The 14,378-nt window shown below is 45.2% G+C and overlaps 4 protein-coding genes across 4 annotated transcripts; 2 read left to right on the top strand and 2 right to left on the bottom strand.

Annotated features, from left to right (window-relative positions):
- Nucleotides 1–2,148: 2,148 nt before the first annotated feature.
- On the bottom strand, nucleotides 2,149–3,880 carry LOC108160888 (malate dehydrogenase, mitochondrial-like). Its single transcript, XM_033391017.1, has 2 exons — nucleotides 2,634–3,880; nucleotides 2,149–2,575 (listed from the first exon to the last, which is right to left on the bottom strand). The coding sequence occupies exon 1, from the start codon at nucleotides 3,762–3,764 to the stop codon at nucleotides 2,712–2,714; it is 1,053 nt and encodes a 350-aa protein (XP_033246908.1). The 5' UTR covers nucleotides 3,765–3,880; the 3' UTR covers nucleotides 2,149–2,575; nucleotides 2,634–2,711.
- Nucleotides 3,881–4,157: 277 nt separating this feature from the next.
- On the top strand, nucleotides 4,158–5,251 carry LOC117187973. Its single transcript, XM_033391018.1, has 2 exons — nucleotides 4,158–4,366; nucleotides 4,841–5,251. The coding sequence occupies exons 1-2, from the start codon at nucleotides 4,355–4,357 to the stop codon at nucleotides 5,156–5,158; spliced, it is 330 nt and encodes a 109-aa protein (XP_033246909.1). The 5' UTR covers nucleotides 4,158–4,354; the 3' UTR covers nucleotides 5,159–5,251.
- Nucleotides 5,252–6,174: 923 nt separating this feature from the next.
- On the bottom strand, nucleotides 6,175–11,381 carry LOC117185756. The gene is made up of 7 exons (XM_033391016.1): nucleotides 11,017–11,381; nucleotides 8,162–10,809; nucleotides 7,773–8,101; nucleotides 7,431–7,709; nucleotides 6,952–7,288; nucleotides 6,608–6,780; nucleotides 6,175–6,539 (listed from the first exon to the last, which is right to left on the bottom strand). The coding sequence occupies exons 1-7, from the start codon at nucleotides 11,279–11,281 to the stop codon at nucleotides 6,446–6,448; spliced, it is 4,125 nt and encodes a 1,374-aa protein (XP_033246907.1). The 5' UTR covers nucleotides 11,282–11,381; the 3' UTR covers nucleotides 6,175–6,445.
- Nucleotides 11,382–12,250: 869 nt separating this feature from the next.
- Nucleotides 12,251–14,084, top strand: LOC108159814 (40S ribosomal protein S16). Its single transcript, XM_017293384.1, has 5 exons — nucleotides 12,251–12,333; nucleotides 12,411–12,452; nucleotides 12,658–12,789; nucleotides 12,978–13,092; nucleotides 13,839–14,084. Exons 1-5 carry the CDS (start codon nucleotides 12,322–12,324, stop codon nucleotides 13,982–13,984), a joined length of 447 nt encoding a protein of 148 aa, XP_017148873.1. The 5' UTR covers nucleotides 12,251–12,321; the 3' UTR covers nucleotides 13,985–14,084.
- The last annotated feature ends 294 nt before the right edge of the window (nucleotides 14,085–14,378 follow it).

Below are 14,378 nucleotides of genomic sequence, written 5' to 3'. Positions count from 1 at the left end.
TTGAGCCCAGCCAAAAGCCCTCGTGCGGCGTGCGGGTGGAATGATTTCTGAATTCTTGAGGCGACTTGGGTATGTACATATACATATATATAATTCGGCTGATGACATTACTCATCCTGGAGGGAGACGGAGACGGAGACGGAGACAAACAAACAAAAGCGGTGGTGGGTGACCTCGTTCTGATAAGAGATTGGATCGATTCGGCCGAGAGGCATTTTGTAAACATTCCTATTTATAGTCACCATCGCGAGCAATCTTCAATCGGCTCTTTGTGGCTTGACTCTATAAATACGGAGTAACAGTTTCCTTGTATGTCTGGGATGTCTAGCCTCCCACCACACCCTCACCCACACCTCTCCAAAAAGGCCCATGGCAACAGCTCCTCGGATCAGATCATGAAGCATACCATTCCATCATTCCATCAATAGTGTCGATTCACTGAATCTTTTCCAAATTTTAATGAAATGTTTCATGATTTATGCTCCATGAAACGTGCGCGATCTGATAAACGAAACCACTTGTCTGGACAAATACTATATTGGGGAGTGCTTCCCTGTCCGATCGAGTGGACTAATTAGCACCAAAAAAAAAAAGAAAGAAAGAAAGAAAGAAAGAAAATATGAAATCAGAAATGAGCACAGAATGGTGGCTGATTGCGATAATCTCTTGGCTCCAAAGTTCATTGTCTGGGCCAAGGAATCATTGCTTATTATTTGGTGTTTACACCTAGACAAAAGTTAATTGGTTCAAAATGACAATGCCCTGGTACGTACCTCCTTCTTCCACATGTGTGCATGTGTATGTATAATTGTTCAAGTACTTTGATGTAAGCACGATTTCACTTTACTTAACTGTAGCCAATGACAATACAGATGATTCGATTAGTGTAATCAGCTAGTGAATTGCATTGTTTGTTTGCTTGGTTTAGTTTTTCATCTTGCTTAATTACTTCAAACTGGGTCTTCAAATATGGACTATAGAATACAGGAATGATCTGCGTGTGCGATCGGTTCATAGACTTCATCCAGGGGAAGTTGCCAGGGTCGCTGGGATCTCAACAACACCCCTAACATGAGAAATTCCCCGGAATTCCAATCTTATCTGCTGCGATTTGTAGCTATGTATGTATTTTGTTGTAAATTGTAAAAAGGGAATTACTTACATTTGTTTTCAAATTCATTGAGCAAATGAACAGAGCAAAAGGTTACATAATTTTTGATTAAATTTTGAGATTGCTCACTTGAACAAATATTGTTTCCTTTTAAGCTACGGACGGACCCTTTTTACCCGTTGCCAATTTGCCCTTCCCATCGTGACCTTCGGTAATATATTTATGAATGATGCATGTATTTTTTATACCCGATACTCAAAATGAGTATAGGGGTATATACATTTGTGGTGAAAGTGGTAACGTCCAGAAGGAAGCGTTTCCGACGCCATAAAGTATATTGATTTGTCCGTCCCTATGAGCGCCTACTGCTCAGAGACTATAAGAGCTAGAACAACTAAATTTTCCATCCAGACTTCTGTGATATGTCACTGTTACAGCTGCATTTCAAAACTTCGCTCCGCCCTCTTCCGATACCACAAAGCAGGAAAATCTGTGGCATCCACAATTTTAAAGATACGCGAAAACCAAAAATGCAGAATCGTAGAGAATGACTAAATCTTCTAGACTGCAGATACGAACCAGTTCGTATCGTTATTATAGCCAGAATGAGGAAAACAATTCCGTTCTCTCTCGCTCTGTCTCTCTCTAACACACACGTTTCAAGGTCGGCTTTGCCGGAGCGCCTAGATCCCAGAGACTATACGAGCTAGAGCAACCAAATTGGGTATCCCCACTCCTGTGATATATCAAAATTTCGCACCACATATCGAGAATAACCATATCTACCAGATTGCCGAATCTGAAGCAGATGGCATCATTATTATAGCCATACGGAACAAATGAACTTTCAGTGGCTGTCTTTTCTGTCTCTCACTCACACATCCATCGTCGTGCAATGTGTGCGTCCTCTGGCGGAGGAGAGCCAGTATCGAGACTAAGTATCGGGTATAAATGTAGAGTTGCGGTGTCCGCAGCAACTCACAACGTTCCCCCTCGTTTTTGTCGGGAAATGCGGAAAAATAAACCAATTGAAAAAGTTTACATTAAATTTTTACGTTTATAAAAAGGGGGTTAACCATACCGTTTCCTAGAATCTGATATGCAATTACAGACATTGTTTCGACATTAATTAGTTTTGCGTATCAATTTGAATTAAATAAACAAGACGGGTCTGGCCAGAGAGAGAAAGAGAGAGAGGGAGACGGAGACGGAGAGGGCAGAGTGAGATCATCCGTCATCCGGGGAATGCGTGTGTTATAGTGTCGCCGGAGATTCCGCATTATTGCCGGAAGGGAATTCTCTATGGGAAGGCATTGCATCATATAGTGGCGCATCAGGGATCAGGCCTATCAATCGGTTGTAATCAGTTTAGCGCCCATGAAAAGTCCATTATCAGCAGCATGATGTTTCACTAATTGACTGTGTCTACGCAACATGAATATGAATGTGAATCTGAATCTGAATCTGAATGTGAATGTGAATGTTGTAGTATAAATATGCGTCTGTCTATATGTGTACATACATAATGTCGATCGATCGTTCGTGAGTGGAGTGTAATGAATGTCATGGAATGTTCGGTAGCTTTTTAGGAGTGAGGAGGCTACTTCTGGCACTCATTCTGGCACTGTTCCTGCTCGTCCTTTGCCGCGATATTCTCTTTGGCATAGGCGATGCCCTTCTGTATGCTCTTCTCCAGCTCGGGCAGCATTTGCTCCAGGGACTCCCGCTCGAAATCGTCCAGATGCGGCAGGCCCAGGTTCTGCTCGATCCCCTTGCCACTCAGCACCAGGGGGGTGGCGAAGAAGGGCAGGCATGGGGACTTGTAGCCGACAAAGGCGCACTCCATCACGTCCGGCTCTTCGTTGAGGCCACGCAGCAGGGAGTCGACAAAGCGGGCTGCCGCATAGGCCATGGACAGAGTGGCCGAGCCGGCCCCAGCCTTGGCAAGCACCACCTCGGTTCCTGCCTCCTGGATGCGATGCGTCAGGCGTTTTATATCCTCGAGCTGGCACTGGAAGCTCGGGCAGCACTGGGAAAAGACGGGAAGTATGGTTTTCCCGGCATGGCCGCCAATCACGGGCAGATCCACCTTTTTGGGATTCAGATTGAGAAAGTCCCCGACGAAGGTACTGGCCCGCACCACATCCAGAGTGGTGATGCCGAACAAACGCCGCGGGTCGTACGCATCCTTTGACTTCAGCAGCTCCGCGGCAATGGGCACGATCGAGTTGATTGGGTTGGTGACAAAGGCCAGCAGGGCCTGGGGACAGGACTCGCTGACGGCGCAGGCCACGCGTAGGGCCACCCCTGCATTGGCCTCGAACAGCTGGTCACGGGTCATTCCCGGCTTGCGGGGCATTCCGGCGGACACCACCACCACATCGGCACCGGACAGGCAGTCGCCGAGCTCCTGGTCCTCGTACGCATTGGTCTGGACCGAGGTGCAGATGTGCGAGAGATCCGCCTGGACGCCCTTGATGTTCTTCATGTCGTGGATGGACAGCTCGCCCACCAGAGGATTCTGCTTAAGGAGCAGGCTCAGCGGCTGCCCAATGCCACCGCTGGCCCCCACGACAGCCACCTTGAACTCCCGGCGGCAGCTTCTCGGACTGAGAAAACGTTGCAGCAGTCCCTTGGTTGTCGAGGCCAACATCTTACAGTTTTCTGATAATCAAAATTTTACTAAAGTCTGATTTGTGCCTACAACTGATTTGGGGCTGAACTGAACGGAATTTCAGTTGACTCTAAATGAATGACATGTCAGATACTATGTACATATATCAATGAAACGTGCGCGTCTGAAGGGGCGTAGCTTCTTGGGCCTACTGTAAATTCCAACCCGCTCTGATTAGGGTGGGAAAAGCCCCACATATCTCCATCGCCCCGCCGAACCTTCAAGTCCCCAGCCATGACGAGACGACTACAGTACCTGGGGCTGCCGATTGCTGAGGTACTTCGGTTCCGATCGCTGACACGAGATCGTCGCTCTCGGGAGTGAGTGCTGGGACTTCGGATGGTTCAGTTCATGTATAAAAAGTAATGCCCCATCATCGCTGATTTCCAGTTGCGGGCAAGCTAGGCTATCAATACGTATGGCAAAGCCATCGAAAAAAAACCTACAATATACCTAAAGTAGATTCAAGCAATCAACATTTTCGTCTCTCAGTCCGCGGTATTCTCCATCAGCGGAAATTGAGAAAGTATTATAAATAAATCCACAAATAAATCAACACAACCAGCGGAATGGCTCAGAAAGTAAGCAAACATTGGGTTAGCCTTTGAAATCTTGAATGAATTTATGGATCCAAAGTCTAACGACACCCCATCTGACATGTCCAACACAAAGATTATCGGCAATCCAAATGATGGATAGAATGTGCCAAAAGGAAGTGAAGTTAATTGAAGAATCGCAGCGTATTTCGATATATATCACTATTGGATCTATACCATACAAATCCCCGAAAGTGAATGAACTTGCTTTAATTTGCAGACCGTCTATAGAGGTGCAATATCATGTTAATTGAATCGCAAAAAAAATATTCCAATTTGTGAAAATAATTTACTTTAAAGTCTAAACCTGTTCGAACTGCCTAAAAGCAACTGGTGCATCAGTGGGCTTGTTTGATCTTGCGTCAACTAGAAACAGAGAATAAACCAATTTAAGCATTAGTACACCCACCTAAACATTATTTTGATTAACGGTTTCATTTCATTTCATCATCTTTCCAGATGTTCCACAATATACTACTACTGATAGCGACTCTGCTTCTAATCACCCTGAACGATGGAGTAGAGGCGCGACCCTCGCCAGAGGAGAGCAAAACAAAAATGCTCGTGGATCCCAGTGAATACAATGGGGATTTGTCGGTGGAGACCATCAAGAAGGTGCAGCAGTGCGAGATGGATACCGCCACCATGGAGCTGTGCATGCGCTGTGCCAAGGTCACCAAGTCAGAGATCATATATCCGATGTGCTGCAGCAACGACGATGGCATCAAGAACTGGTGTCACTCCTATGTGTATTACGGCAACGATGAGGGCTACTAAGATGCGGAGAAGATGCGGCGTGAATCGAATGAACAAATCTGACAATTAAATTATTTTTGTACTCCCGCATGTATTGGCTGTGATAATCTAATGTATTTAAATTAAATTATATTTATCTAGGAATAAACAAGACAAGGCTAAATTAGCACATTCAATTAAATCTGGTTTTTCTTAGCCATAGAAGCCTTCGTTTTGGCCTCTATGCACCTTGGTTTTCCGGGTGTGAACCGTCGCGGCCTCGAGAATTTTTCGAAATGTTTTTAGCAAAGGCATGTAGCTTCCTTGGTGTCCTCGTGGAGGCATCTTCCATTGATTACAGTGAGTATTCCCTCCAACATTCTGCAGTCCTTCCGTGGTAGGTGCCAAGATTCTGTATTCTTACCCACGGAAACGCTTTTATTTATTTTTAAAATCCTTTTTATTTAATTCTCTTGTAAATTCAATTGGTGTTTCTTTTTTATCTTTATAATAATTACAAATATATAATGACTATTTAGAGTGATTGGAAAAAAAAAATCAATATCGCCTCTAACGATCCTACCAATAAAGTTTTGAAAAGCAAGCAAATAATCAATGAAACTACGCGAAAGTAACTTAACGAATATTACAGGTCTTGCTGTTGCCTTTTAGGACTCATTTCGAATTTCCAATTGGAAAATTTGTGGAAAAAAAAAATCAAAATCAAAAAGGAAAAGTATACCAGTAATGTTAAAAAAAAATGCACATCCGCTCGAGCGGTTCAAACTTGTTTGTACAGCACCGAACATCGAACGCCATCGAACATCGAACTTGCACGGCACGAGAGAGAGAGAGGTATATAGAAATGTAATTAACAAGCAAGGTTTAAACAACTAACGGAACGGTGGTTTCTCTTTTGTTCATTATCTTTCGCTTTTTGTTTTTTAGTTTTTTTCATTAAAATTTTGTTTTGGTTTGTTTGTTTTTGCACTCATTTTGGCTGCTGCGCTTTTTCTCTGCTCTGTTCTGCTCCCTTCAAAGATCAGCTGTAATTGTTCGATTGCCGATTTGTTCTTTGTGTGTTTTACTCTTTTTTTTTTTTAACGTTGACTGAAAACAACATTTAAATATTAGTCGCGTGAAGAGTTCAACTTACCAGAATTCAAGCACGCTATTTAAGAATGTTATTTTTGTTTCACGTTTGTGTGTTTTTGTGTGTTTTTTTTTTGTTTTTGTTTTAGGTTAGTTTGAAAGAGTTTGGTTTTTGGCAGCTAACGGTCCCAGAGCTGGGGCTGGGGCTGGGGCTGGGTCTGAGGCTGGGGTTGTCGCCTACAGACGGCCCAAATGCAGGTAGGAACAGTCCGCATCCTCGCAGCGTCCCATCAGCTCGAAGGGACAGATGGTGGCATGGACATCGCAGGGGCTTATCGGGATGGAGTAAAAGCACGGAAATACATTTCGCCAACCGGCCGATCCGAAGATTTTACTCACCTACTGTAATTCCGCGGCATGATCGATCGGTACGCCGGAAGGTACGTGTCCCTCACCGACGCTGCCTCCTCCTCGCGCAGCTCCCTCATAGTGCCCACTGTGTAGGGTCCTGGCCGAAGTTTATATACCGGTTCTGGTTTCGACTTTGGGTCTGGCTCGTCCAGGGGTTGATTCTGAAAATAAACTCAACCGTTTCGTTAGTTTGGGGGCTTTTTTTGTGGGCCACAGTTCGGCGAGTGGACTCAGCACGGATGGAACACAGCCGTAAATGAGTTGAATGACTTGAGAACTTTCTTAGCATTAGAAACGAAGCAATTGGTATATGTATAATAAAATCCACGCACATCTGGCATCAGTTGGGCCTCGGACTCGGTGGCTTTCTCTGGCGGTGGTGGCTCTGAGCGTGCAACTATCGCAGTATCAGTCGATATTCCATTCGCCTCCGATTCCCTCGCTGCCTCAGAGGCAGTTCGACTCGACTGATCCACCCTTGCCGACTGGGGCTCCATCGCAGTCAGTGGCGGCTGGCTCTCGTTTTCAGCTGGTGGCAGCGGCAGAGGTTGCTGCTCCTTCGTCAACTTCTTAAGATCGTCGTATTTCACTATTGAGTTGTAGAGGCGGATCTGCTTGGAGAGCTGCGTTGATTTGTGTCTGATTTCCGCCTTTCCCTCGTCGAGCAACCTGCAAGAAAAGCGAATCTATAATCGCATAGAAATATTCTGGTGTCCCGAGCTCTGGGCATTTGGAGCTCGGTGTTGCTCGTTTGTTTCCACCATTCCCACGTGGATCTGCAATCTGGCTGCTGTTGTCGTTGTGGTAGTACCTGTAGTCGTCGCCCCTTAATCCTTTGCCCAGGTCCATGGCCGCTGCGTAGAGCTTGTTGCGTTTTTGATTGAGTGATAAGATGATCTGGTGGGTGGTCTGAATCTCCGGCTGAATGCGGGCCAGCTTCAGCTCCTCCTGCTGGACGACCTGCCTTACGGCCTGCATCTCGCTGTAGAGCTCTTTCAGCCGATGCGAGCCTCGCATGCGCACCGCCTTCGACTTCTTAGCCTCCTCGACCAGTTGCATGGACTTTTCCAAATTTGCTATCATGCTTCCCCTGGAACAGACACACAATTAGAGATGAGTAACCCTGATCGCTATCCAGCGCGTGTATATCTACCCGATTCTGGCAAATGAGTTTTCGAACGACTTCAGCCGGGACTCCCTGGGCGGTTGAATTGGCTTCACGATGGTTTTGACCTTGGTTTTATTCCCTGCCCCTGCTGCCTGCTGCCCTGCTGCTTTACTGCTGCTGCTGTGGATGGCTGCCTTTTGAACCACTTGGCTGGGGCCGTTCGTTGTTGGAGCTTTCCCCAATGCGGCTGTTGTTGCCTTGCCTGCAGCTTTTGCTTTCTTGGCTGTCTTCAGCTTCTTCTGCTCTAGCAACTGCATGCGTTCGATCAGGCGTAGATACTCCTTCTGCGAAGCCACAGGCAAATGTCGCACTGCCTGAAATGAAAAGAATGGTAAAGAATATTTTGATCGTGGCTAGTGTTAGCTTCTACCCACCAGAGGAGTTTTCTTTGTCTGTTGGGGCTTTATAGTGGCAACTTTTGGCGGATTTTTTAGCAACCTCTCCGTTTCAGACGTATTTTCCGTGGGCTTGTCTGTCTTAGTCTCTTTGGTACCATTTGTGCCTGGTGTAGGGACCTTGGAACGCGCCTGCTTCAGATAATCATCGATCTTCTTCTCAAAGTATTCACTCATGACCGATCGCCTGAGGTTGGGAGTGGAGGTGGATGCCGGAGTCGATTCTAGTATCTCCGAGTTGGGAGTATTCGATCTCGTTGTAGAGCCACTGGGACTGCCCATGGCCAGGCTGAGAGGACTGGCATTTTCAGTGTAATTGGAGTCGCCAAAGCACGAGCTCAGCTCCAGGTTATCATCGCTCGCCGCTGAGTCATCGGCCAGGCTGATGATCATCTTGCTCACCTTGATGCTAGCCGAATCGATATTGGTGACCAGTCGCGTGACAGGGGAGCTGGCATGGACCTTCAACGGGTTAAGGGGCTCCGTCACCAACAGTGTCGAGGGTCGCGTACAGCTCAGCTTTGCGGAGGATGGCTCCTCTGTGGAAAGTTTGCGTTTGGTTGTGCTCTTCTTATTGATCACCTTGTTGGGTTTTACAATTTTGATAATTTTAGCGCAGGGTGACTTCTGAATCGTCATATCTTTGCTAGATCCATGGCTAGATTCAGGCTGAGGTCCGATGGAGGATTGGTTTGAATCTTGGGACTTAAAAGCAGCCTCAACGAGGTGCTGCGAGGGCACTTCCTGCTCGATTTTCTCCGCACCTTCAATTTGATAAATATCATCCTGGGGCTGTTCAATGGGCTGATTATCATCCTGGAGCTGTACAATTGGCTGAATATCATCCTGGGGCTGTACAATTGGCTGACTGTCGTCCTGGGGCTGTTCAATGGGCTGATTATCATCCTGGAGCTGTACAATTGGCTGATTATCATCCTGGGGCTGTACAATTGGCTGACTATCATCCTGGGGCTGGCCAATTGGTTGATTATCATCCTGAGACTGTTTGTCTTCTTTACTGGGCGCCACAAAAGCACAGGACTGGAAGCGGCGCACCGCATTCTTGAGTATCTCTGGGCTGAGACGGGACTTGATTGTGCGGAAACAACTGCCCTTTTTGGTGGCAATGCTGGACAGAAGCAGCGAGCGCAGTTGTTCTGGATCATCGGAATCGCTGGAACCAATCGAATCCGATTTTAATGTAGACACTGCCAGAGTCGGGGCAGGTACAGGCAATGGAGGTAATAGTGCTGGAGGAAAAGACAGGCCTGGCGTCGGTAGAAGAGGTATACGCGTAGGTTTGGCCTCCTTGGCGGTCTTCAGATTAGACAGGAGCATGGCGCGCAAGGCTCCAGCTTCATCGTCGCTCGTTTCCGGCGTTTGCGATTTGTAAAAACTCTTCGTTTGCGTCTCTGTGTTTTCCATAGAAACGGATTGAGTATACGTTAGGGAGCTGTGATTGGAATTTTGCTCATCGACCAGATGCATGGCATCCCTGGCATCCTCGTCAAGATGGATGGGACGATTGTGGAATGGCGGCGGTGGTGGCGGCTCCTCGTCATCATACAGATCATCGTCCGAGTCTATCACAATTGGCATGGATACGGGCGGCAGCGAGCTATTGGGCATAAAGCAGCGCCAGCTACCGCCGGCTCTGTCGAATGAGTTCCAATTGTTCGCCCACGTATTCCAGGGGCCTTTCTGCTCATCGCTATCCGTTTCGGCTAAGTCCATGTCCACCGGTTTCGTGTTAACAGCATCCTCCGTGTGGCAGCGGAAGGGATTCGGTTCGCGTTCTGGCGAGGCAGCCGGACTTATCTCCATTAGGTCGTCTATTTCATCCGTGTAACTGACTGTGGGATGGACGCGGTTAATCATGTCGGTGGGTGAGTAGGCTCGCTCCGCATCGCGCTTCTTTCGCGCCATATGCTTCTTGATAATGGCAGACTTGAGGGCTATCAGACGCAGACTAAGCTCAGCGGGGTCTCCGCGTGGAGATGGAGCGGACGGTGGCGCATTCGCCTCCGCCCCCTCTTCCAGACAGAAAACATCGGGGAGTTGCTGCACTGGCGGCGACAGCAGCCCCTTGTTTGCCGGGTAGTCCTTGGGCGACTTTCGCAGGGGATACTGCAGTCGCTCTCTGAGGCTGTTCCTGTACTTTCCCAACATATCATTCCGCTCCTCTCTGGCCAAAGCCACGCGCAGCTTGTCCCTGCTGAGCTTCAGGCGCTCCAGGTCCAGGACCTCTTCCCCCTCATTCTCGGAGGTCACATCGTACTCGCGTATCTCGTCGTCTGTAAATCTGTCGAAGGAGTGCAGCAATAAGGCATCCTGCTCCTGATAATGATGATGATGGGTCGACTTCTGAAGATGATAGTTCTTATAGCTTGGGGTCAGCTGGCGACTGCGTAGATACTGTGGCTTGTAGCGCCGCGCATAGGTACTCCTTTTGTGGTCGCCATTCAGCAGTCTCCTGCCAGTATCTACGCGGCTCAGTCTCGATCTGTGGTAATTACGCTGTGAATCGTAATCGTAATCGTTATCCGAATAGCTGGACACATCGGAAAACAGATAGACCGGAGATTTTCGTGGAAGCCGCACAGTTCGCTCTTCGAGCTCCGGATAATCTGTAATTTTAAAAAAAAACAAAAACCTTATCTCGAGTGAGAGGAAGGGGCAATAACTACAAACTCAAATAACTTTGGCTGGAAATCGACCCTTGGTCATCAAATTTTTAAAAATGGGAGAAGCCCTATGAAACACACGTATGTATGTACGGGTACTTGCAAACACACACACGCACACACAGCAATTTTATTCTACATGTTTCTTACTATATTGATTTGCCAAATTTGCGGCCAGCATATCCATCCGCTCCACATCCTTGTTGTTCTCCTCCAATTGCTGGATCCGTGCTCGCAGCTTGAACTCTTCATCCTCTGAGGATATTATCACCTCGTAATCATCAACAATTTCGCCTTCCTCGCGATCATCCTCATTCATGACCTCGCGGTCACATATAGCATCACTATATCCGCGATCTGTCGCGCTCGCGGATTGTATTAACTCCGCTGACATGGCGGGGCGGACAACCATCATTTAGTTAAATTTCCGATCTTAATATCACCTTTTTGCTACACAAATCAAATGAAAGAAAATTCTGACTTTTCAATTGTTTTATACATCTCAATGTGACCGTAAATATACCGATAAAAAAAAAACGAACTTAGCCCAATTTGGCCCCCTTTATTTAAACAGGATAAAAACTTGAGTTATTTCTGGTTTATCGCCTATATCGATCATATATTTTACCTAACCTGGGCTAAAATAATTTAATATTCATTATTTTCGGTGGAATGTTAAAATCCAGTTTGTCTATAATGGGTTAATACTACAAGACATTTTAATTTTAATTACTCTATTTATTGCATTTTTTCTTAAATAAGGTTTAAACAAAGTCCAAAGTACCGAATGAAAAGTAAGTGTGTTTGAAATTTGAATTCATTGTCGCTGGTTATGACCCTATTCATGCGTTTGTTTCTTTCCCGTTTATATGTATATCTCTATCCCAAAGACTATTATCGGTCTCCGTAAGAAAACCATAAAATCTAAAACAGAGACTCAAAGAGAAATTGTTTGAAGTTGTCAGTTGTCAAAGTTTAGCCTTTAAATTTTAAATTTATATTTATTTTCTTTGGTTTTTTTCCAATGACAGCTGAAAATGTTTGTCATCTAAGGCGTCGAATTATGCAGAATCTGGTCAGTTTCTATTTTAAAGCTATTTCAACGATATTTTGCAGCTTATTGTCCTCTTAAAGAGACCAAGAATAGGTATTAAGATCGAGATATATATACAAGACACTAATCATATGCATGAATGTGTCTACAACATATCAACCTGTGAATAGGTCATTGTTAATAACGTTTTAAAATAGTTTAAAAATAGGAATACTCGACGGAATATCAAAAACGAGGAATATAATATGTACGATACAACTTGAATTCGTCAGTATATTTACGGTATATTTCTAAAAGGATACGGTTTATTTCGGTATATTTTATCGATAGGTCCCGACAAATCTGGGCACACCAACTGTCAAACGAACTTCCGCTCTTTTCTACCCAACTCGCGTATCAAAATGCAGCAAAAGGTATTTGTGCTTGTGAAAAAAGGCCGAATTTTGTGTGGAATATCAACTAAAGTAATGCAAATGTTCTTATTTTGCAGCGCAGAGAACCCGTGCAGGCAGTTCAAGTCTTCGGACGCAAGGTGTGTGTGCCATAAAGCATTCAAATCAAACGAAATTTTCGCACGTGTCGCACAGAAAAGCGCGTCAAATCGCCCAGTCGACGCGCCCCGCCGACCGTCGCTTCGGTGCTGAGGTTATGTTTGGGTGTGCGATGATTTTGATTTGGTGTGAAGCTTCTCCAGTGCAAAACATTGTAAACGGACACTAATTATTGGATTATTGCAGAAAACCGCCACCGCTGTCGCATATTGCAAGCGTGGCAGTGGTCTCCTGAAGGTGAACGGACGCCCTCTGGAGCAGATTGAGCCCAAAGTTCTGCAGTACAAACTGCAGGAGCCTCTCTTGTTGCTCGGCAAGGTATGTAGTCCCTCACCGTCTTTGGTTGTTGCTCTGAACACGACGCTGATATGATGATAGCATTTATCCCGAACTTGAAGCCCAATGAGAATAAAAAAAATGTTTCTGATTAAATTAGAGCAACATTTGGACGTTATTTTACCCCTTTCAAGGCCAACATTGATATATTTACTTCTAACGTTTTGCAGGAGAAATTCGCCGGTGTGGACATCCGTGTGCGCGTCAACGGTGGTGGTCATGTCGCCCAGATTTATGCCATCCGTCAAGCTATTTCCAAGGCCCTAGTTGCCTTCTACCAGAAGTGTAAGTAACAAAACTCTTAGATCAACACAACAATGGTGGCCTTAATAGGTTTTTGTTTGAGAGAACTTTCACTCTTTTTCAAATGATTCAATGCAGGCCAGACTAACATACATTATGAGCATATACCAACCAAGCTGGCAATATATGTGATATGCAGATTGGGTGATGCATCAAAAACATTTGATATTAAGGCACCTTCTACCAGATTTTTGTTGGAAGTAAATGCCATTTCCAACGAAAGACTTGAGAAAGGGAGAACAACTGCATGTCGCAATCAAAAAGAGCAATCGGCCGAATTTGACCAATGCTATTTGAGGCTTCATCGACATTAAATTTGTGGAATCCTGCCAGCCTAACAGATTTTGCCCTTAAAAAGTTTTTGTTTAAGAGACTTTATACTCTTCTGCAAATGATTCAATAAGGGCTAGATCAAAGCACATTATGAGCATATACCAACCAAGCTGGCATTTTATTTGATATGCAGATTGGGTGATGCATCAGAAACAATTCGTATTCAAAGATTCCTGTACCCCTTCTACCAGATTTTTGTTGGAAGTAACTGCCTTTTCCAGTGAATGACTTGAGCAAGGGAGAACAAGTGAATGTCGCAATCATGGAGAGCACTGGCCAGTTTTGACCATTGCTACTTGAGGCTTCATCGACACTTGATTCGAGCAACAAATTGTTGGAGAGCTGATTGGTGATCATAGATGATTAATTTTTGAATTTCTTTCCTTCTATTACAGATGTCGATGAGGCCTCAAAAAAGGAGATCAAAGACATTCTGGTGCAATACGACAGAACCCTGCTGGTCGGCGATCCACGCCGTTGCGAGCCCAAGAAATTCGGTGGTCCAGGAGCCCGTGCTCGTTACCAGAAGTCGTACCGTTAAACTCCTCTGTCTGGTTTTCAATTTGGATTAGAGATATTTTTTACAATTTGAAAATGGTTTGCGCGCAAGTGTGAATAAAACGGAATAATTAACAGTAAGATTCAATTATGACTATTTGTTGTTGGGTGGAATTTGCTAATGGTAATGGGTTTGCGCTATACCTCAAGACCAGTTTAGTTTGAAAGGCACATATCATGAGTTATGATACACGTCTGTGGCCCTATTTGAGACAAAATTATGTTTTCCAAATCAGCTTGGAAAATAGAGTTAACATTTAACATGAAATTTAAATTGTTACATGGACATTGTCCATAAATACATATGTTGTTGATATGTAGAAAATGTGTAGTTACCATGTAAAAAATACGTTTTGTTGACCTTTGTTTAAATCTAA

Source organism: Drosophila miranda, chromosome 3, assembly GCF_003369915.1.
Source record: "Drosophila miranda strain MSH22 chromosome 3, D.miranda_PacBio2.1, whole genome shotgun sequence".
NCBI lineage: Eukaryota > Metazoa > Arthropoda > Insecta > Diptera > Drosophilidae > Drosophila > Drosophila miranda.
Note: the sequence above shows the minus strand (reverse complement) of the source record. Positions and strands in the feature narration are given on the sequence as shown.